The following is a 24,911-nucleotide window of genomic DNA, read 5'->3' on the forward strand; positions in this document are numbered from 1 at the left end:
AATGTGGCCCCGAGACTCCTCTGTGCATAAGGCTTCCCTGCACTTCTAGCAGAAGTTGTGGGGATCGCCAGTGACCTTAAACTGACCATACTTCTGACATGTCAGCGGAGAATTGGAGGACGCCATAATATGAGAAAACCAGGGGTTCGGAAACGGTCATATGCACCGGACATGTCCGATTGGGAATCTCAAATGTCCAGTTTAAAATATAGACTTGAGATTTAAATTTTTCTGTCCGGACATTCTAAAAAACAAACAACGCTACCTTCAGGGTCCAAATAATTGATGAGCGTTATCGTATCCCTACAGCGAATTCAGGTGAATAAACAGGTCTAACAAACCTGGTCAATAAAAGTATGAAATTTGACATAAAACATCACTAGACATGATGATTTACCATTTAAAACGTATTTCCTGCTCTCCAAGGCATTGTTTTACATGCAGAGATTTAGATTACCGTGTGTATTTTCTCGTAAACTTAACCAGAAATAGCAATCAGCTGTGCACACGTTTCCACCCAATCTACCCATGATTCAGTTAAAAGGTACCCAATGATACAACTTCAAAGAATTTTGATGCAATGGTCGTAAGAAATTGTATCTGAAATTATTATTTTATCAGGAATAATATATTCCAATATCTTGTTATTTTAGTTGCAGCTTCCACCATATATACTTAAAATTATAAGAACCATAAGCGTAGTACTTTGGTACAGATGGTATGCAGAATTCTTTTTTACGTATGGAACGATTTTGACCAGTCACCATAGGGACTTCCCGCGCTACATGTATTTCAATTGCGAAAACGTTATGTGGACATTCAATAGTCAAACTGCCTCAAATATGACTTTTAGCGAGTCATGGTATGGCATTTATGATATGTGTATCCATTCTCTTGCAACTAAAGTTCGTTTCAAGGTGTCAATAGCGGTAATCTGACTGTGGTTGCTGTAAATAACGGTGAGTTGTGCAATCTACCGACCACATCGTATACAACTTTGCCGAAATTATTGTAAACATTATTATAATTATTGAATGAAATATTGAATAAAATTAATCAAATATACTGCAAACTCTAGTCCAGATAAACAATGAACGTTATTGTTTATTACCAGATATTATTATGATAGGATTAAATTGCGTTCTTCAGTTCGGATTTGTTGACTGGTATTTCCGGTGTTACGTGATTGCGGTGATCAGCTGATAATGTTTTCTGAGATAGGGGAAAAACATTGTGTCATTGGAAAACTTGAGTTTATTAAAAATGTTAGTAATTTTTGGGAGCCATGCTTTACCTCGCGCTATAACCGAAGCGCACAATAATGAGGGAACACTGTACGAAACAACTTGTAATGTATGTGAAAAGTCGTTAAAAAATAGGCTATTTGAAGGGGGCGTGGCCTAAATGCAAATGTCCGATTGGGATTTTAAATTTACCGGACCCCTGGTGAAAACACACACAAAAAACAACCCCAGTATACCTACGTATCCAGCCAGATCATACCATATAATCTGGTATTTCTGAAGAAATTAGCTTATCCTTGTTACTACATATACCAAGTGCTAGAGCAAAAACAAAAACCAGGTGTTGTCTCTAGCACACACAGGAAAGAAGTGACGTTTTTCCCACCTTTACGCACAGAAGAGCTGGTGAGCTAGATGTGCTATTAGGGAAACAACTAGTTGTGTATAGTTGACAGTGAAGAGGACCTCTGTTGAAAATCTGAAGATTTTGTTATAGTGTGTCTGCAGCCAAAATACAGGATTTATGGCTATGATGTAATAGAGGTAGAGGATTCGCAGGAAGGCTATTTTTAGGCTTTAATACACATTAGTCCTAACTAGTAATTATAAACCTGGTGCTATGTCCAGAAAGCAAATTCCACTTCAACATATCTAAAAAAGAAAGTATGTGGGTAGTGGTTGTCATTTCTGACAAAATCTTACAGCATCCCCATTTACATGTGTCACAGTCATTTGTTCCTCAATAAAAATTTAACATACTAAACACCAAACAAACACATATCTCACCTTAACATAGTAGCTGAAACGTGAGGTATGCAACCTTGAAAAGTAGTTTTTCATCCATGAAATAATCTTTTTCAGCATATCTTCAAGCAAAATATTCATGCTATTTTTCGCTTCTTCCACCTGAGATCTTTGGCTACTGTTCTGTTCGTCATTGTGACCCTCACAGACATAGATACTTGATGCAAATACATCAACAGCTGCAACCAGTAATCGGGTTGACTGAAAGGTATCGTCCAAACAAACATTGAGAAGGTCTGCTGCTATTTTCATACACATATATCTGTGTTCTGTGCAGTCCAGAAGTGTTTCTCTGTAAAAAAGGAACCAAAAATAGAAAACAAGGAACCTTGGATTGGAGTTTTAGATTGTGATTGTGAACCGACAGTCAATGAAATCAAGGCTCCTGTCATCAATGCTTCACAGGTAGAGGTGTAATGATACAGTTAGGTTGCGATACGATACATATCCCCAAAATACAGGCGCCACACGATTCAAATCCCAATACAGTACTCTTATTTTATAGTTGATATTTCTTATTTTTGCAGGTGAATCACAAACCTGAATCATATGTTAATAAATCTCAGTGATCGAAGATGGGATATTAAAGGGCAGAAAGATATAGGCTAGAGGGCACTGTGAATGTTATGCAATTTATAGCCAACCAGGAAACACAAGAGAATCTGTGTAAGCTGGTTGTGGAACAGTTTGGTTTAGCATTTTAAAATCTGTTATTATTCACATGTTTTTACACCAGTCTAACTTGTTATGTAAAGTATTGTATGCATCACGATTGTTGTATTGTGTCGTGGATCAGATGGGAACACATACAGACACTTTATGGTATAATAGTGACACATCTTTATTATCAGTCAGTTAATGAAATGAGGCCATGTATAAATGAACCGTGCATGAATTTTCTCCAAAACCTTTCAGAACCTGATATTGAAACAATGTGTAGTGAAGAGGCCACAAGGCTAAAGCCAATGTAATTGGTCTGTGCACTTGCTGGTTTTACTCTCACTGGAACCAGGCTATAGTGTAGTCAGCTGCTTAAAAATAGAAACATCATCACAAAGTGGCTTTATATATTCACCAGAGATTGTGTGGTGGTGGTGGGGTCAAGGGAGAGAAGTATACAACCTCATGATGATGAGCTCAATTTGAAGGTGTTCTGATTTGCAACTGTGTTAAATCAAGCCAAAATGAGTTTGACAGCTGACTAATCTGGCTGCATGGATATCAAACCTGGCCTGTCTTTATGTACAGAGCTTAAACTTATCATAACTGATTTAACCTATGAGTTTATATCATAATGTACGGCTAGTATCATTCGTAAAAGCAGGTCTATACAGCTTAGGATCATTCATAAAACCAGGTCAAAAGCTGAAGGAATACTTGCACAGGGTTTCTCTTGCCTAAATACCATTAAATAAATAAATAATATTATTTAACCTGTGGATGAAAGTCTTCTTGCACCTTCCTCCGAATACTTCTTTGAATTTTTTTGACACTTCCAGCAAGCAATCAGCCAGGTACTGAAATCAGAAATGCATCGATGTAAGCAACCCTTATGATGATACACATTTCATTCACTCTTTGCATCATAGATTTTAGTATGGATCATTATTAGCTAAAGTTACTAAACAGAACAAAAACAAGTATCATTGTTAATACTTCTAAGAATACTTTCTCCATTACATCATTGCCATAATCCTGTATTATGGTTGTCATTACACTATAAATATCTCAAGATTTTCAACAGAAATCCTCTTCATGGTCAGCCTTAGAATTATTAACAATGACAGCTATATTTATATAATTCCTACAAATACAAAACCATTATTACATTACTGCCAGAAGATACCTGACTGGGGGTTCTGAGATCTATTAATACCCTGGATAGTTAACAGTTTACTGAATTGAAGGTGAGGTGAGGTGACATGGGGATTTACGTTGCGTTCAAGATTATTGCACATGTATGTGTGGCTGTAAGTACTAGTTGGGACTAATGTCGATTTTATAGTGCCAGCCCACTGAGACACCATGCCGCAGTTTAACATGATTACTTCACTAAGACACAGTATACTGACTCTGAGCCGACTAGTCCTTGTTTTAGCCCCTTAATGTTGAGCACTAGGTGGTGACAAGTACCATCTTTTAACATCTTTTCGTATAACGTGGCCAGGGACTGGACCCACGACCTTACACTCTCTGGACAGACACTCTATTCACTCAACCATGGAGGTAGTCATGAAACATGACCTAAACCTCCGTGGTTACTTCTTTTTCTTCTGACTCAGAACTTTTGGGGTACCTAAAGGTTCCAAACAACACCATTCTAGTTGTTTTGACCAATATTAGGTGTACATCATTCTGAAATCTCCTTAAAAGACCTGATTTTCGGAATAATGTCAAGGACATTTGCAAATATGTGGTAATCTTCACTAGAACTACCGTTATATATGTGGCATCCAAAACCCTACTTTGTGACATCATCAACATTTCAGTAAACCTACACTTATTAACTCCTGGATACATTCACATGGTTCTTGCGATCACAAATTGCCCGCCTTTGATTTTTAGTAACACTTTACCAACCAATCAAACATTGACATAAAGGCTAAGGAAACCATATACCGATGGATGGGCTTTGGGCCTAGTTGGAGACCGGTCACTGCTGCGCAAGACCAAGCAGCACTTTCACGCGAGACTGCAAGATTCGAGGTTTTCGTGAATTGACTAATCAGTTATTAACCTAATTCAACACTATTCATAAATGTTGATGTATGTTGATTTTCTTGATTTGTCAAAGAGCATGTATAACATATAAGTAACTATATGTATATGTTGACATTCTTGCGAATCAACGAAAAGAAACATCATACCACATCACATTGTTCTATCGTACAAAAAGAAAAGGGCAGCCTCCAGAAATTCACAATTTATCCATTTTCCAGTATCAATTATTCCATTTAATATGAAACATAGTCCTTAGTTCTTCGAGTCCATCAGAAGATTTATTACATTTCTTTGTAGTGGCATAATTGTTTTCATTATTTATTTGGGTGTTTTGTGAAGGACGTTCATCAGAAAGTATCACAAAAATTATAACCTCATTACTTTTTGTTGACCACACTTCATTATTCTACATCTAACAGTACATGTATCTCGGTTAAACATCGTTATAAGTAACTAAAAATAGATTTTAACATTTCAACATTATTTTGTGCATGCAGCCTTGATATAAAAGAAATATTTTTAAAGTTTCTTTCTGATTTTTTTGCGAATATTAGAAAACACATTGAATATTTCAATATAATTGTCTTGAGATAGTGATTGCTGAAATTTACATTTTAAAGATGTAATGTTTGGATTACTTTCTCTGCTGAACGACAGATAGATTTGATGTAATAATTTACTCATTTTCAAAATAATCAAAACAATTTTTTAATAAGAACTAATTCAGATATCAAATAACAAAATTAATTTTTGGTTTAAATACAAAAATAATTTTTTAACAACTTGACCAAAATATATTTGTCGTTAAATAATGATGATTTTTTCCCCTGTTTCTATTACTTTTTTGTTGTCGTACATGAGGCCACAATTAATTCCTAACCAGATTCTCATCAAACTTTCCACACGGGTACAATGTGTGAAGGCCCAGCCGTGATATTGCTGGAATATTGCTTAAAGTGACGTAAAACCATACTAACTCACTCACTCATCAAACTATTGAGAAAAAATGAGGCGGGAGGCATTTGACTAGTATGCATGTTAATACTGTTATTACACTATCTTGTTATAAAGAGTGTTCATTGTCTACCTGGACTTACGTTTGTTATCTATTTTATTAATTTTATTCAAAACTTCATTCATTACTGTTTACATTAATTTTGGCGAAGTTGTGCGTTAACTGATCGGCAGATCGTTATAACTCGCTGTTATTTACAGCAACGATGGTCAGATTACAGCTATTGGCACTTTGAAACTAATATTAGTTGACAGAGAATTATGCGAATCGCAGGTAGGATCTAACAGTGACCCGCCAAACTGTTACATACGTAAAACAATTCTGGCTGTACATCAAAGTACTACGCTTATGGTTATTATTAATAATTCATATCATAAATTTACAAGGCTGCAACTAAAGTAACCCGATATTGGAATACATTGTATACCATTGCTGGAAAAATAATAGTTTCAGATACAATTTCTTCCTATCATTGCATCGAAACAGCTTCAAGTTATATTATTGGTATTTTTTAACAGAGTCACTGGTAGATCCGAGAGAAAATGTGTGTACTTAAGAACTGACTTTCCCTTTCCCTGTGAACGTCATGTGACTGACCCCTTGACAAGTGGAAAAGCAATATATTGTGAAAACTTCAAATTAAAAACACACAAATTTCACTGGTTAATGCATAAATGGGTGATGACAAGAAAACACCTACCCACATTGGCCGTTTGACAACAAGGATGTAAGTTTTCATGGTAATAAATATCTATCAAACGATTCCAAGACTTTTCAACAAACATTTTTGGTTTTTGGTTTCAAATCCCACCTGCCATGTTGTCTCTACATCTTCTTAAAATGTATTACTGTGGAATGTCCATGATTTATGTTTTTATTCCAGTCCAACACACAATTTAGTTCTGCACTATTCTCTGGACAAGAACCAAATATGTTTGTCTTGATGAAAAAGAGCAGTGTTTATGAATAAAACACCACAATATGTAATAAGGCACCAAACGTTATCCTTTGGTGTATGGTATAGTTGAAGTTAATGCATAACATTTCTCACAATACACATGGCAATCGGTGATTTTAACAGTTTTTGTTTTTTTCATTGTGTTCATCTTGCGTTCATCTGGATTCTGGAATCTAAAACGATCGTATAAACCATGGTAGTGGTCAAAGATAATTTCAAGTGATGAAAGTAGTTTTTTGTCATTTCTGTCACGTTTTCATTGCCCAGTAGGAACGTGTTTTGGCAAAGTCACACTTGTCCTAAAGTTCCTCATGCCGAAGTCACTTGATCTGTGAAACTTTGAGGGTATTGGTGACCCAGTGACCCAGATTCCCTGTTGATATGGACCACCAAGTGTCACTTGCATAAGACCATCCATATGTTTAGTATGTGTTTCCAACCTCAAACCTCAACTAACTACAGAGCAGGTAGACAAAATAAAAATTATTGTGTAAGCTAGTTTGTGACATTCTAAAAAAAAGTTTATAACACTTGGTACTTGAATCTAGACGATAAATTAATTTATGAAGTAGATCCAGTTGCTTTGTTTCTGAAACTAATTTTTAATAAACAAGTTAAGAAAAATAAAGCTGACCTGTTTTTTTTAGGACAGGGCAATATGGTAGATCTAGATCTATTAGAATTTGTTTTACTACATCAGCGGATAATTTTCCTGAGCGGCAGGAAAAATTGAGACACGAAAACCTTGTATTATTTCACATTGGAATGAAGATAAAACATGGACCCCCTCACAGACTTTGTTCAGATAAATATATTTGTTCAAACTAAGTCTGTCATGTGCATGTATTTCAACATTATTTTCATCAAGATTATTCAGGTTGCTGGCAACAGGGATCATCCTCTGCATGAACACATTTTTTGGTCTCGTAGCTCAAAGAAACAATGTCGCTCTCTGATGCATGTTTTCTCAATCCATGATGAGCATCTGTCATAATGTCAATGCCTCAACAATCTTCCTGGTCAATTATTTCAACAATGTAATACACACAGCCGATTTCATGGTGTCATCACAAGATTCCTGTGAAATACCCACCAATGATGATCAAGGTCTTCATGTTGAAAATGAGCCAAACCAGCAACCACACTGATGGCATTCTATAGCATGTTTCCCCAGTAACATATCTATACTGTCTCAGAGGATCAGGAGCATACACCCAGGGAAGTTGTCGTCAGTGGTGTGGTGGTAAGGGGTAATTGATATCCGGTCTGGAGCAGCTGTGTGATGAAGGGGTCGTCTAGAAGAGCTCAATTGTCTGCAAACAGACCAAGCCTTCCACCTATGTCGATTAGGGGCTTTATTGGAGGCAGAAGTTCCCAGTCGTCCTTGAGTAGAGACAAGTAACTTGCTGTTTGAGTCGTCCCCTCGGGCAGACTCACCGGTGTCCTTTGGACTTCGAAGGAGTACAGGATCAACTATGTGAACGACAATCCCGCCAAGGTAGAGTCGGAGATGAATGATGATCAGCTGGGGAAGATTGGCGGCGGCCCTCTCGGCGAAGTCAAGTAATCTGGGGATCATGAGCTGGGGATAACGAGCCAGTGAGCAACTGTATCCAGTATAAGTGTGGAAGTCTGGATAAGACGATGCATATGGATATCCTTGCCAGGAAGGATAAGGGTCAATGTGAGTGTGAGAACCTTCCCATCCCCAGGGGTGGTCTGAATAAGGGCCCCTAAGAGTCGTGACAAATGATGTTATGGTAGGATTCTGTGTAGCTAAAAGAAGGTACCAGAGGAGCGGTCAACCCAGTCTGAATAGCCATCTCCATGATGAGTAGAGGCAGAACAAGACTACTGGGTAACATTAATGTGGGATCACCGATCCTTGGAAAGTTGATTGTGGGAGCGCTTAACCCTGGGAGCAGTCAACCCATCCTGAATATCGACCGTGAGAGTGAGAGCGTCGATCCCAGCCATTCAAACCTGAATGCCAATCGTGGGAGTACAGAGCCTTAGAGCGGTGACCGGAAGAGTGTCGATCTTGGAAATAGGTGGAGGAGTCCATTTGTTGAACCTTAATTGGAACCATGATCCCAAGGAGAGTGATCAGTAGAGTGGAAAGTAGTTGATCGGGCTGCTTGAGGACTGTAAGCCATAAGTGAGGAGGGAGACAGTAAGCCTTGGGGATTGGAAGGAGTGATCGGGGGAGGATCACGAATGGCGGTAGAGGAGTTACAGCGATCGTCCAAATGTGATGCCAAAAATGGCGTAGATAAACTGGCATCAGAGGGAGTGGTGGCAAGGACCATCCGGGTATGTGAGGTTACCAGCACCATTGTGATAGACAATGACCTACGCTGATCTGCAATATTTTCTGAATACGGTGTTAGCGTTGGGCGTCTCAACGTGCGTGATTCCCGTGCACCCTTTCGAATTGAGTTGATTGGTTCAACTGTGTCATATGGCCCTGCGACGCAGGGGTAGCATTATGCACATGGCTGTTTCAATGAATGCTCGTTCCACTCATGACGAACAGGTCTGGTTGTTGATGAAATATAGTGATAGCTAAATAGACAGATTTTTTATTCATGCCCCGATTGTCTTTAAATGTAATATAATGTTATGTATGACTGTTTAATAATCTCATACCAACTTTGACTGGAGTAGGTCCGATAGTTTTTTCAGATATTGTAGTAAACGTCGGTACCTTAAATTACCTTCCAGACTATAGGTATGTCTACATTTCAAACATGCTTGGCGCAGAATATGTCGCTTTTTCCTTCTTCTTTCCTATTCCCCTAAGAATGGTATAAAAACGGCTACACTAAGATAGGAAATCCGTTGAGAAAAATATATATTCACTATCGACAAACATGTCACAACTGTGTGGTATAAGAAAGGGAATGAAATGACAGATACAGGAGGCAAGTGATCAGGTCGAGTAGGTCCCTATGCACAGGATTTGTTGCATGACCCATTTGTTTGGGTGTTGACCATGGTGATGCTGGGATATGTGTTTGGGGGAAATGTTCTTTAGAAGCTGAAAACTCTGTTCAAGCACATTTCCACATACGATCGATGAAGAAAGAAGAAATGCATGTTGTGAGATAGGATAAGTTTAAAAATTAACCATTACTCATGTGATTATTTATATTTTAAATATATATAATAAAAGCAGAAAGTATATAATAAGATATTCAATGTATCATTCCTTGTACAATAATAGTTTCAGATATAATTTTGTTCAATCAATGCATTCAAGTTCTTCTCTTATATTTTTTACTGGACATTTTTCAACTGAAGATCACTGGAGAATTTTTTTGTACAGATTTGTAATTTCCAGCTTATAAACATACATAGTCATATGGGAAAATCTGGGACACTTTTTCAAAGTGCATGTCCAAGAAATTATTTATCTGCAAGACAATGACAACACAAAACTGAGCTAACAATAGATATGAAGTAAAAAAATTACCTGCTTTGCATCATGACCCAAAAAGCAGCCACTAGATTTAATGTAGAAGTAAAGAGTTGCTGTGCATATCTCAGGTGGAACTATTTGCAGATCTAAAACCTTTCTCAGATTGCATTGAGATACACAAGCCATGAGTGTCCTTGGGAGGAGGAAGTCTGCATCAAAGCAGGGAGACAAAGCACGGAATACCTCTTCAACAGGTCTGAAAAACAAATGATCTTCCAATTAAACTCTGCAAGCATGAACACATACAACTAAGTTTGAAATTTAAAGTTGTATGTATTTTGTAAGTTTTTGTAAGACTTTTTAAGAAATAAATATATGTGTTCATCAGGGAATCAAACTGAAAATGCTGACATCAAACAGCTTTTTAGTTTGATCTTATCCAGTCTGTGGCAAAAACTAGCCTGAAATTGACTCTTTACACTACAATATAGCCTAAAATTGGCCTTGTGAAAAAGTATGGCACAATCTAAATGGTAAAAATATATCTTTTCATTAAACAAGAATTATGTACTGTACTTCAGCTCAGATAGTTCACTTTAAGTATGGCATATGCACATCACAACATATTAGCAGCCTGAAGTGTTACAATACGTTACCACAGTGTTCATTCTTGTCACATAGAAATAGGATTCTTTGCTCCTGCCCAAGACAAAAAAGTTTTTCATTTTCAAAAGATGCTAAGGAACCAAAGATAACCACTTTTCCAAGAACAAATGTCAGTCAGAGGCAATGCATTAGTTTGTTCATCAACTTGCAGTTCAGAATCCTGATTTGACCGTTACTCAACGAAGTTATAATAGCATGTTGATATAAGTGAATGTTGATGAGAAAAGAGCATGTTACATACAATATGAGAATTCTCAATTGGAAATCATACGCCCTACTGCCCCACATAGGTGAAATTTCTTACATTATAATTGAAATAGTCGTTACTCCAGTCTAGAATGTACACTGGATTATGGGATACTGTAAAATCTTACAATATCGCTATCTCAACTTGTCAAATCAGGCCACAAATACCCCGGTACACGAAATCGTGAGAATGTGAGAATGCAACATTTTATTTTCTTGCGTGTAAGACGCTGTTCGGAGACATGCATAAAATCATAAGGTCAAGGTGCATGCGCACCTTATTAGTCCTGTAGTCATGGTTCTTTCAAGTAGCATTTAGCAAAATTATGACTTAGCTTGACCAGAGACCATAAAATTATAAAAATATTTATTTTATGGTCTCTTGTTTGAAAATGCTATGTAATTTACATTCACAAAGTCCTATGTAGTGTATATAAGTCCTCTCCCATTGTTAAGGTTTCTATGTACACATGTACTTTAAACTAAAACCCTCAACAGGCTCAACATACTTTAGCAAAAGATATTGTGTACATAAATGTCCAAAGATAATGAAAACATCCAAGTGTCTGGAAGCTTGAAAAAAAATATCACCGTCAGTTAATGAGTAAATATTGCTTAAAGCCGCATCAGCAGTATTGCCGCTTTTCGTGGCTACACCATTATTCATAGACTTCTTATATGGGTTTTAATTTAAAGTGTGTACAAAACTGTAACAATGGGAGAGGACTTGTTTACATTAAATTAGACTTTGGGTGTAAATTACACATAGCATTTTCAAGCTAAGACATAATCTTCCTAAATGTTACTTGGAAAATGAAGAGCATGAAAGCAGCATTACCATATGACTAGTAAGGTGAGCATGTGCCTTGACCTTATGATATTATGCATGTGCAAGGACAGCATCTAAAACATGAGTTTTTGTGGCCTGATTTGACAAGTCACGATGGCACTATTGCTGGATTTTCATCATGTTCAAATGTTGCATTCTTGTGTTGTCAACTTTTGACAAAATGTGCTATGTACAAAACACGCGAGAATGCGTGTACACAAGATTTTGGCCAAATCTAGGGACCTTGCACTTTTGGCATATTTAGCTCGTTTTCAAAGGCCAAGATCACAAGCTTGTCCCTTACAGCATTCCATACTGGATACATGATGTGATGTACATATCAACAAGCAGATGTTGGATGCCGATAGAAAAAATATATACAATTTTCCATTAAATTTTATATTTATATACTTATCCTATCTAACACTATGCATTTCTTCCTTCTCTTTTCCATCCTTGAGTGGAAATGTTTCAAACAAAGTTTCCAGCCTCTAAAATCCATTTTGCCCGAACACTCCTTGTATCACCATCGGCATCACCCCAACAAATAGGTCACCCACTAAATTAGTGTACCGTGACCCAGGAGATTTGATCGTCTGACACCCTATGCCAGTAGGAAGCGGCTAGTGAAATGATACTCAGTGCTTTTGTAAACTACAGATGCATGTGTTGTTGTAGTTGACAAGGGAGGTTGGAGTAGCATGTTAATCTAACAGTATAGACTGATGAGCATATGTCTGGATTGCTCAGTTTATTGTAAGCAACTTGATGAGATGTGGCACTGAGAGACAATATGAAATTAAGAAAGATGGAGAGGGATTATTTGTTTAATGATGTACTACATGTGGAAGTGAATTCAAGAAATATGTGCCCTCAACATCCGTGAGATATACACAAGGAAGCTGGTGCTAAGCATGCTTAAATAAAATTATAGTCGCACTATAGTGTTGGAAAGACATGGACTTGTGAGTAGGTTGAACACTTTATAAGTGTGAAGACCCCTTTACACTACTAGGACACAACATCAGGAATCGGATATAACTTTCATTGTGTGCTTTTGCATAGGACATCGTTTCAAGAATGACAGTTTGGCTTTAATTAGGGAACATTTTCCACTACGGCATTGCCAAATCGGAAGGAGTCCAACCAGACCAAAACTCTAAGACATAAGGCTGATCAGCTTGGCATCTCTTTTCATGCTTCATTGAAGCTATCAATCATGCCCACGGGCATGCTAAGATGAGAAGAGGGAACAATTGACAACTTCTATAAGAGGATCATCAAACCAATACTGAATCACCAGGCAAAGGTGAGCAGCTAAGGGCTTGGGACACCGCCAAAACGGCTGCGCCTTATGGTGACTTCAATGCTGAAGACCAAAGTCTCTACAGACGAGTGTAGACACTCTCCAAGGAGTACTCAATCTGGGAACCCAAAGTGTACTAATAATAAATGAAAGAGTGGCTTTCAACCCTTTATTTAGGATGTAAAAGGTACAAAGTATGAGTCTGTGGTAGCAGGTATGCGTATCTACTATCTGCTTTGATGAGGTGTCGTTAGTTGTTGTGCCAGGCCCAGAGGACCATATTGGTGGAGGCCTTGGACATTTGTAACGGAAATGTCACGTAGATAATGGGAATCGAAGACTGTATCTGTCTTCCAAAACATCTCTCCATGATGGTGTTGAGGGTGCAGTTACTGTGCAATGCCATCGTTGAGGCTACAGCTCTCGTCTCAAGAAGGTTAGATGTCTGAGGAGGAGGCAAGCTGGCAAAGGTGTAGGCACAGAGGATCGTTGAACGTAACTAGAAGGAGACCGTGGTACAGGAGATCCCAGAGTTGACCGATGAAGACAAAGGAATGAAGAGCCTCAGTGGAGAGTAGATGAAGCCTGAAAGTAGATGCGGAGTGGTCTGACCGGGCATAATGAATTGTCTTCATGGTCCCCTGGGTTTAGGATCGAAGAAAGGGATGGGATAGTGAACAATCAATCTGGTTGACTTGGAAGCTGATTCACTGTCACAGTGAAGGCCAAGATGAACCTTGCTGTGACGACGCCTCGCACAACAAACTCTGTTGACGTCCAGTACATGTATCTTGCTGACTCTAGCAGCTGTTGCTAGAGCCAGGAAGATGACTGTCTCCAGGGTGATGTGTCATAAATCCTTTTCATCCAAAGGCTCAAAGTCTGCTGACGTGAAGTGGCGGAGAAAGACATTCAGGTCACAGGTAGATGGGCGAAATCTGGACAATTGGTCAGCAAGTTTGTAAGAGCCATTAGGGCCTGGAGTTATATTCATGCAAGTCATGGTAGCATTGACTGAGTTTATAGCCACTAGATACCTTCACCTTCCTGGTAGATCAGAGATGATGAAGGTATTCAGCAACTTGTTGCAGTGAAGCAGTGGTAAGTTAGGTAATGTCCCGGCCGCTACAACATCCTTCAAAGGCCTTCCATTTATGACCGTACAGAGCCACAGCGGAGGTACGATGAGCTTCAGTGATGGTCTTAGCCACTCTTCTCAAATAACCCTAGACCACTAGGGTGAGATGAGGTGAAATTGGGTTTAACGTCGCGTGGCCACTAGGGACTTCTGGAGATGAACCAGACGCATATATGGAGGTTTCCGGCAACAGGTGCAGCAGGATGGAGTGAGGCTGAAGCAGAAGGTCCCTTCACACCAGAAGCAGATGGTATCTTCAGCTTGTGAGGTTTACCGGAGTGGTGAACCAACTGCAAGCTGGACTATAGGGTGAGACCAAAGGCAGATGTGTCCTGGCTACAATCTTTTGAAGTAGCTGAGGTAGAAGGATTGTCGAGGGAAATGCATAGGCGATTCTCCCACGATGTGGCACAAGCATTATGCTCCCAAGCCTTTTGATCTGGGATGGGGGAGACAAACCAAAGAGGTTGACATCTGTGCAAAGGTAAAGGCATCAAATCCACCTAAAAAAATCATCGAATGTAGACACCATTCCATCAGGGATGGTTGATCCTAACGAGATAAGGAGTCTGTATAACGTTGTTGATCCCCAGAATGTGTCTTACTCAGATTTGAATTCCCAGAGAGTAGACCAACTGGAAGAATTCCATTGCCAGAGACAGAAGGGATGCTGACTTGGTGGAGTCAATATGTTGATATACCAAACGACTGAAATGTTGTCTGACTGGATCATGAGATGTGATGTCCAATGAAAAGCTGCCAGAATGACCGCGTTGAACTAGAGGTTGTTGATATGGAGGGTCGTTTCGACTGTGGACAAGCACCCTGCCACTTGAAGATTCTTTAGGTGAGCTCCCTAACCCATCATTGATGCATCCACGAACAAATGTTGAGTTGGGATGAATGGTTGGTTGGTTGGTTTGTTGTTTAATGCCACACTCAGCAATATTCCAGCTATATGACGGCGGTCTGTAAATAATCAAGTCTGGACCAGACAATCCAGTGATTGATATCATGAGCATCGATCCACGCAATTGGGATCGATGACATGCATCAACCAAGTCAGCAAGTCTGACCACCCGATCCCGTTAGTAGCCTCTTACGACAAGCATCGGGATGAATGGCTTCAAAGAGACCCCGTTGCAGACGTTCGTGTTGAACAGCCACCACTCCAGATGATGGTGCAGTGACATTGGACAAATGGGGATCTGGCTTGTCCTCCTGTAGATAGGTAGGTAATTTCTCTGTGTAGACAAGTCATCCAGGTTGATGAAGTAATCTCTGCATGAAGTTGTGATGCTCTACGACTCAAAGACAGTCCCTCAAACATGCAGGAACTTCACGATTGGCTTGGTAATACAGGTAAAAAGCCATGGGGCAAAAGAAATTCCGAACTGGAGCACCCTCCATTAGTAATGAAGACCTCGGGAAATAAACCAGAGGTAACGGCAGTGCTCCTGACAGATGGGTATATGCAGGTAGACATCGCGTAGGTCTAACTAGCATCAGCTTCCGTGGTGGGAGGTCACAGCGCTGGAGCAGGTGACGGGGAAGGCGATCTACTAAGTGATTGATGATCCGAACTCGTGTCCACCTGAGACATAGAAACATAGTACGAGCGGCAGGTTTACTTCGATCCCAATGTCAATGGCGATCATGATGTTGATCTATAGTCCAGGTCCCGTGTAGAATGTCAACCCTTGGAGTGTCTGTCCCAAGAATGTAGACTCTTAGAATGTTGATCCTGCAAATTCGACCCTTGTGTCACTTCAATCTGACGATCCTTAGAATGTTGCTCCTGGAACCCCGATCCCATCGATCTGCTGGACGTAGAGGCTGATCTTCATCTGCCATTCTCTACTGTTCCTGTCACCTGTAGGTGACTTAGGGTTCATACGGGAAGAGTCGATATAGGCATGAAGGCGATGATGGAAGACACTCAGCTGGTACTGTGGACAGGTCTGTGTCGTTTACTGCCAAAACAGTGGGCCTGCCCGATGTAAGTGCCAGGGACTTTGCCGTGGATAGTTCTGCGCTTGAACCAGTTGACAGTAAAGTAAAGTAAACTGTCCGAGACAACATCATCCTCAACTGTCAGGGGCGGGATAGTAGGTGTCAACAGCGGCTTGACGGTAGACTTGACGGAGGAATATAGACATGCAAGGAGTGTTTTGGTGAAATGGGTTTTAGAGGCTGGAAACTTTGTTTTAGAATGTTTCCACACAAGGATCGAAAGAAGAAGGAAGCCATGCAAGGAGTGGTTGGGTGAAATGGGTTTTAGAGGCTGGAAACTTTGTTTTAGGATGTTTCCACACAAGGATTGAAAGAAGAAGGAAGCCATGCAAGGAGTGGTTGGGTGAAATGAGTTTTAGAGGCTGGAAACTTTGTTTTAGAATGTTTCCACACAAGGATCGAAAGAAGAAGGAAGCCATGCAAGGAGTGGTTGGGTGAAATGGGTTTTAGAGGCTGGAAACTTTGTTTTAGGATGTTTCCACACAAGGATTGAAAGAAGAAGGAAGCCATGCAAGGAGTGGTTGGGTGAAATGAGTTTTAGAGGCTGGAAACTTTGTTTTAGAATGTTTCCACACAAGGATTGAAAGAAGAAGGAAGCCATGCAAGGAGTGGTTGGGTGAAATGGGTTTTAGAGGCTGGAAACTTTGTTTTAGGATGTTTCCACACAAGGATTGAAAGAAGAAGGAAGCCATGCAAGGAGTGGTTGGGTGAAATGGGTCTTAGAGGCTGGAAACTTTGTTTTAGAATGTTTCCACACAAGGATTGAAAGAAGAAGGAAGCCATGCAAGGAGTGGTTGCGTGAAATGGGTTTTAGAGGCTGGAAACTTTGTTTTAGAATGTTTCCACACAAGGATTGAAAGAAGAAGGAAGCCATGCAAGGAGTGGTTGGGTGAAATGGGTTTTAGAGGCTGGAAACTTTGTTTTAGGATGTTTCTACACAAGGATTGAAAGAAGAAGGAAGCCATGCAAGGAGTGGTTGCGTGAAATGGGTTTTAGAGGCTGGAAACTTTGTTTTAGAATGTTTCCACACAAGGATTGAAAGAAGAAGGAAGCCATGCAAGGAGTGGTTGGGTGAAATGGGTTTTAGAGGCTGGACACTTGGTTGTAGAATGTTTCCACACAAGGATCAAAAGAAGAAGGAAGCCATGCAAGGAGTGGTTGGGTGAAATGGGTTTTAGAGGCTGGAAACTTTGTTTTAGAATGTTTCCACACAAGGATTGAAAGAAGAAGGAAGCCATGCAAGGAGTGGTTGGGTGAAATGGGTTTTAGAGGCTGACAACTTTGTTTTAGAATGTTTCCACACAAGGATTGAAAGAAGAAGGAAGCCATGCAAGGAGTGGTTGGGTGAAATGGGTTTTAGAGGCTGACAACTTTGTTTTAGGATGTTTCCACACAAGGATTGAAAGAAGAAGGAAGCCATGCAAGGAGTGGTTGGGTGAAATGGGTTTTAGAGGCTGGAAACTTTGTTTTAGAATGTTTCCACACAAGGATTGAAAGAAGAAGGAAGCCATGCAAGGAGTGGTTGGGTGAAATGGGTTTTAGAGGCTGGAAACTTTGTTGTAGAATGTTTCCACACAAGGATCGGAAGAAGAAGGAAGCCATGCAAGGAGTGGTTGGGTGAAATGGGTTTTAGAGGCTGGAAACTTTGTTTTAGATTGTTTCCACACAAGGATTGAAAGAAGAAGGAAGCCATGCAAGGAGTGGTTGGGTGAAATGGGTTTTAGAAGCTGGAAACTTTGTTTTAGATTGTTTCCACATAAGGATTGAAAGAAGAAGGAAGCCATGCAAGGAGTGGTTGGGTGAACTGGGTTTTAGAGGCTGGAAACTTTGTTTTAGGATGTTTCCACACAAGGATTGAAAGAAGAAGGAAGCCATGCAAGGAGTGGTTGGGTGAAATGGGTTTTAGAGGCTGGAAACTTTGTTTTAGGATGTTTCCACACAAGGATTGAAAGAAGAAGGAAGACATGCATAGTGTGAGATAGTATAAGTTTAAAAATTAGCCCTATTTCCCTGTTCCAGTTCCTGGAAAAGTTAAGGAAATGTGAGTGTCTGTTGAGGTTAGTGACATCACACATCCTTGTACAAACCAGTTGGCAGTGCTCCATAGAGAAAAAGCCGATATAAACTTCGGTCAACACTTGGAATTTCCAACAGAGAAATCAGGCAACCATAACAGAAAGAGTTTGAATTTAACCCTGTAGTTACTTTAATTCAAGGTGTATTTGTGAAAAAAAAACCCATTGCATTTCATACACATTACACCATGACAAAAGGACAAAGAATTCCAGAAAGAGACACTGACTGTTGTTAACAACCCAGCAGGCACATGACATTGTTTAAATGTTGAAATTTGCTTGATCTGAGGTTGCTTCGTTGAAAAAGATTGTATCAACATTGTTTAAACATTGGCCTTTCGATATTTGAAGAAATGTTGAAATGTGACCTTGTTTCCAACATTAACCTTTCGATATTTGAAAATATGTTGAAATCAGACATTGTTTTCATCATTGATTCAAAATTGGCCTTTCGGTACTGGAAAAATGCTTAAAACTGATACTGTTTCAACACTGAAAAGTAATCTAAAATTCAACATTTCACAAATACAGAAATTCAGTGATTTTTTAAGAAATATATATTGTTGTCAGTTGGAATCTATATTTATAGACTCTAGGCCAAACAATATTGATTTAAACATTTACGTCATATTTTAAACATAAACACATTTGATTTAACAATTCTAATTAAAATATATATATTAAATACCATTCTTAACAACAGGAATTAACATTGACATAAAATAATGTATTTTTACAAAAACATCTTACATTTCCCCTGAACATTGCCCATTGTGACCTCAAATAATCCCATCATGGCAATATATTTTCCAAAGTGTTGTCTGGAATGGAAGTCAGTTTGAATCTTGTGTCACATTGCTCATGAAGGCTGCTATTTGACTGGCTAATGTAGACCTACTGTTAATCATTTCATTGGTTGGTCAAAGTTCACAAAAGGTTGTTCTGAAATGACCTGTCATGGGATGTCTTGAGATCTTTGTTTAGCGGTAGCAAGAACTATAAAGGTCTGATTTTAATGTGATTGATCAGTGTACAACATGTAATATATAATTTAATAACAAAACTGTATCTTTATAAATGAAAGATGTTTGTGACCTTGAATGGATGTCAACCAAATAATACTCAAATGGAGGCCCAATGCAATAAGAGTTTGTGTGAAGTTTGATCAAAATCTAGGAAAGTGTTAGCAACTTATCACAAAAACCTAGTCGCCCCTTCACCGCCAAACTCACTACATACCACCACACATTTCCTGTGAGGTACGTACCATTACCTTCAGTTTGGTGAAATACATGTCTACTACAACCTCATACCTGATTAAAGAACCTTGTCCCATGCTAACATAACAAGGAACCCAAATGCATTTCTAGTTAAAGCCATCACATCAAGCCTAATGACATCAATTCTGGTTAGGAATGCACATGCCCTATGCTGTACAATTTTGAACCAGAAAGTCTTATTCCTCTTGTTACATTGATAAGAAAGTTCTACCCACCTCATATATCATATGTAGTGCAACAATAAACTAGAAGGTCCCATGCCCCTAATTCGATGTCCTTAAACTTGAAATTCAGTCAATCACATGCTTTATTATTTCTAGTTACCGGTAAACAAGGGTACTAGATCTTAAAAACTTTTACACTTCAAAGCTACACCCTAAAAATGAACCAAATAATTCATCCTATTTATATAAATATAAATTTGACCTTTAATATCAGTGGCAAGTAATTCAAGAACGTTTGCAAGCACTATGACGCATATTACTGAACTATGATGTCCTTGGGAAGTTCGATGTATAAAATGCTACTCATTGAAATTAGGTCACATGGACCTTCCACTCATATCCTGAGACTGACATCATTTGTCAACCACAGGTATTCAATAATATATAACCTCTACATGCATAAGACTTTAAGAAAATAGTCCCATGGCAACTGGAAATGTAGTCAACAGTTTAGCTTCCTCAGTCTAGCAACTTTGGAGAAAGAGATCTTTACAGAGCCAAAAATGACTTTAGTGCATTAAAGAGCATTACACTACATTTTTAGCAGAAATGGCTGCACTGCGGGCATAAATATGTTTTTCAATATAGCTGTTGTGGTGGCCATATTCAAAATAGGATTTGAACACCTAAAACAATTTCAGGCATCAGCATTGGTGGGAACAATCATGTCAAGTTTCTACTTCAATTGGTCAAGTGGTTTCTGAGGAAATTAATTTGTAGAGCATGGTCAAATTTATAGATAATATCACCAAAGACAGAACATATGTGTTGACCCCTCTTTCGAACTACGCATATACCAAATTTCATTACACTTCGAACAAAAAAAAAGCTGAGCAATGGGCATTAAAAGTTTCAGCTTTCAGTATGGTCAAAGTACAAAGGTGGAATCAAGGTCAAACGAATACTGTTATCTTGAATGTGCCAATATACATGTATATCGAACTTAATCTCCAGTCCCAATCGCCTCAGTATATAAATGTATATGAATTTGCCCCACTATCTTAAACCAGAGATAAGAAGACATTGCGCTATCTCAGACTCAGTCCCAACTGGGACTTTACTATAGAATTTTGTACCTTTATATCGAAGTTGGCATTTGCCAGATTAACAGATTTGAGAAGTGCGAATTTGCATCTCTGAGATGAGCCTGAGATGAGGGAGACACTCAAGACTAAATTAAAATGAACTTTGGACGTGGCATTATCACACTTTTGCAATAAGTCAGATGTGTCAAAAAAGTTACACATACACTTTTTGTGAATCCTAAATGTACATTTAATGACATTGTACACGATTTGTCACAACTGTCATTGATGATTGCCTGCGAAATACACTTCTATTTGTCATCGCACACACGTGTTATTTTCTTATTGTCCCATGAGTGCATTCGTATTGCTATTGATCTTATTTGATCAGTCTGGATTTCCATGCCTTGCTATCTTGAATGTCTGGATATCTCAAAGTTATAACATGGTCCCACTAGGTTCAAGATAACAGGTTTTGACTGTATACCTTGAGCCCCATCACCAGCTACACACATAAAAAAATTCATTTCATTTGGAGTGTAAACAACTGAGTAATGGCAATAAATAGATTTTCCAACATTGCAGTTGTGGAGGGGAACAAGGACATGGGAGTTTCAGCTTCTTTGGTCCAGTGATTTCTAAGGAGATTTCTGAGGACATAATATGTTGCGGGGGATAAAAATGAAGTGCAGGGACAGTCAAACTCATCCTATTGACATGGGTCTGCTTTAATACTTAAGTTGTCTGGGTCAAAAAGCCTTCTAGGTGCTCAATTCTAAACAGCAATTTGCTTTGACCTTCAATGTTGGCGAATAATATGAAAACATACATTTCTAGTCACAGACAAACATGAAATCTCTGTATATGCACTGTTGATACTTTCTGAATCAAAGAATAAACGCAATGAACACATCTTTGACAGTGACACTGGCAACCTCCATATATGATAGCTATTGATGAAGGTGTTTATAGTCACTTTATTCCCTGATAAAATGTTTTTCTCATGAATTGTACAAATAATTATACATAATACTTACACAGTCCATTCATCACTCAATTTCAGTCTGTTTTTGGCATCTGTAATGTCTTTTAGACCCCACCACAAATCATTGTTGTGTTCTATTGAATATTTTCTCACAAGTTTTGAATCTTCTCTCAGAAAATGCAACAAAGAAACAAAATACAGCCATGATGAATCTGCCAAAGACTTGCTATATGTATATACAGCATATGTAGGACACTGAATACTCCTCACTGAGCTGTTTTCTCCAATCAATTTAAGAACGGTTGCAGCAAGTATCCTATAAAAAGAAAATAGACATTAGTATTGAAGCTCACAACTGCTTATCTGAATATTTCAATACTTATCTAGGTATGGCCATTTCCATGGAAATGTAAGAAATGTAGGACATCATTCCAATCATAAATACATAAATACTAAAGTTATTGTGTACACAAGATACTTTTTTTAGGCCTTGTTCATACCAAGTGACTTTGAACTTCAATGTCATCCAGTCAATGAAATCCTGGGGTATATAGGAGGTTTATCAGGTATGATATCTCTAACAACTGTGGTTGAGAAAATCAATTGCGGCGGCAACAGAGCTCAAATTTGAGCAAACATGTTAAGATTACATTGTCTAGACCTAGACTGAAAATGGTCACCATATCATGGAGCATGATTCCCATTTAAGAGGTGCTATGCTTCAGTTTGTTTAATATTTTCAGTTTAGGACCTGACATTGAAACAGACAGGTTCAGTGCTAAATGTTAGATTGTTGTACATCATAGAATCTTAGGCAATAATGTGCTACATGTGCTTCAGACAACAGACAAAGAAAACAGTGTGTGATTCAAATGAAATTTGTTGGCATTGCCAATTTATCAAATCATCCTGCTCCCTTTTTTGGACAACTGTATATCCGTTTCAAACTTAAGGAATTCATCATTTTACCCTGATATCACAGTGCTCACTTAAGCATAATTATTTCCAAAATACACTACAATACTATGAAAACTATTCTGGAAAGCTCTATCTAATTTTCATAACCACCGGTTATCAATATTTTCAGTGTTTTAAACAAAATTATCTAATGCGGATGTTGTGTGCTTGATGTCCCCAGCTATCCCCCTTTAACCAGGAACTGACTAGTCCCAATTCTATTGTCCATATACATTTATGTCTGATGATTTTATTCAACCAATTCTAATTGAGTGGAGACATAGTGTAACATTTATAGTCTCTAAAATAAAAAAATTGGGGTGTCAAATTGACTTATTTTCAAAAAAGTATTCAACACTGGACAAACTTGCATGGGAATTTTGAATATTGTAGGGTCTGTATGAGCTAGAGACTGTTGAAGATCCTAGCTTCCTTGACAAATAAAGGCCAACATGACCTTATCACAGTTTGAAGACAAGCTGAGCTAAAAATTAACACAAGTCACCTAAAATACAAGTTGAATAAGTATGAATACATACTGAGAAAATCTCTTTGGGAAGTGTGTCTTCAAAGATTCCAAACTTTGTTTATCTGACCTCACCATCAGTGTGCTGAAAAAGGTTTTGTTCAAACCTTCAGATCTGATGGGAATGTTGTTTTCACTGTATGCACACAGAATAAACATTCCCAGGACAAGTGAAACATCATGTGTCTCTTTAATCTTCTGTAAATGGTGTATCAAGGATTCCATGATATTCTGGAACATCTTAAATGGAGAACAATAAAAATAAAAACGTATTATTGATTATGAGATATGTGTTTAAAATGTGATCACATGTTCCACAAAGTAGATATACCTTGTAGTAACAACAGAAAAAAAGGAAAATGTTTTGTCACTGATGAAAGCATGTTCTAATATTCACAAAAAAATCAATATACGATTTGATCAATATACTATAAGATAAATCAATATCATATCAAATCAGTATTAGGCACACACTCAAGGTTCTGTAATCGTAAAAATTATAGCATTTTGCCACATGTACATGTAATCCTATTGTCATGCATTTGCATGTTTGTCATGACAGAAAATATATACACTTCTGAAAATCAAATTTGCTCAATCATCAATGAACAACAATTAATACAACAATTGCCTTAAAGTATTGTGAAGTGAAAATCAGTGTAGCAGGATACTGCATGGGTTGTGAGGAACTAACAAGTCAACATGTTACAAACAAGAAGATACAAATATCAAACATATCTATTTATGCATCAAACACATCTTCTGGGGAAGAAAGAATGATTTCTTATTTGCTGGGACAAATTTTAGTAATTTACTACAATTTTCAGGGCATGAGTATCAGAATTCAATAAATTGATACTTGTGATAACACATACTTCTAAATGATGGACACATTTTATTAGGGATAGAATAATGAGGATAGATCTTTTATTTCAAACTATGACATGTATGTATATTTCAATTGAGGATATGAAAGGAACAATTATGGTAGTCTCTTCTTTCTGTATGTTATTTCTTCATTTATTTGTATGAACGAATGTATAATAATTATATATCCCTGGTAAGGCCTGTCAAAGGATGTCAATGTGCTGCAGACATATCTCCCAAATTAATTACTACATAGACGACATGTTGACGTCTATGGCAGTATGAAAACTATAACATCTGAATGCTGCAATAGTTAAGGACTTTTCCATTGACTCGGAAAAGCATGCAGCTCTTTGCTCTGAAGCGGGTATAAGGGATTTATTCTACCTCTCAGAAATCCACTTGCAGCCTGTCTTGCTCGTGGCAGGGTATGAGAGATTTATTCCCACGCTGAGAAAATAATTCCTATCAAAGATGGGATACACAGTATTTTATCAAGATCACATGGACCAATCAGATCTCATCATTCTGACATGAAGGAATGAAAACGGTTTTTTTAGTGTTAACCCATAACATTCCATCATGTCAAGTCACATTTTTGTTGCAGACTG

General features: G+C 38.3%; 1 protein-coding gene across 1 annotated transcript in view; it reads right to left on the reverse strand.

Moving 5' to 3' along the window:
- LOC124137116 (E3 ubiquitin-protein ligase rnf213-alpha-like) overlaps window positions 1–24,911 on the reverse strand; it is a 196,930-nt gene that overhangs the window by 130,633 nt on the left and 41,386 nt on the right. Inside the window, exons 8-12 of the mRNA XM_048384001.1 lie at window positions 23,447–23,673; window positions 22,003–22,266; window positions 10,218–10,419; window positions 3,483–3,565; window positions 2,031–2,340 (exon numbers count right to left, since the gene is read on the reverse strand). Coding sequence (XP_048239958.1) covers window positions 2,031–2,340; window positions 3,483–3,565; window positions 10,218–10,419; window positions 22,003–22,266; window positions 23,447–23,673 — 1,086 coding nt within the window. The remainder of the gene's footprint in view (window positions 1–2,030; window positions 2,341–3,482; window positions 3,566–10,217; window positions 10,420–22,002; window positions 22,267–23,446; window positions 23,674–24,911) is intronic.

The sequence above is a fragment of the Haliotis rufescens genome, unplaced genomic scaffold (assembly GCF_023055435.1).
Source record: "Haliotis rufescens isolate VD_foot unplaced genomic scaffold, xgHalRufe1.0.p SCAF_5, whole genome shotgun sequence".
NCBI lineage: Eukaryota > Metazoa > Mollusca > Gastropoda > Lepetellida > Haliotidae > Haliotis > Haliotis rufescens.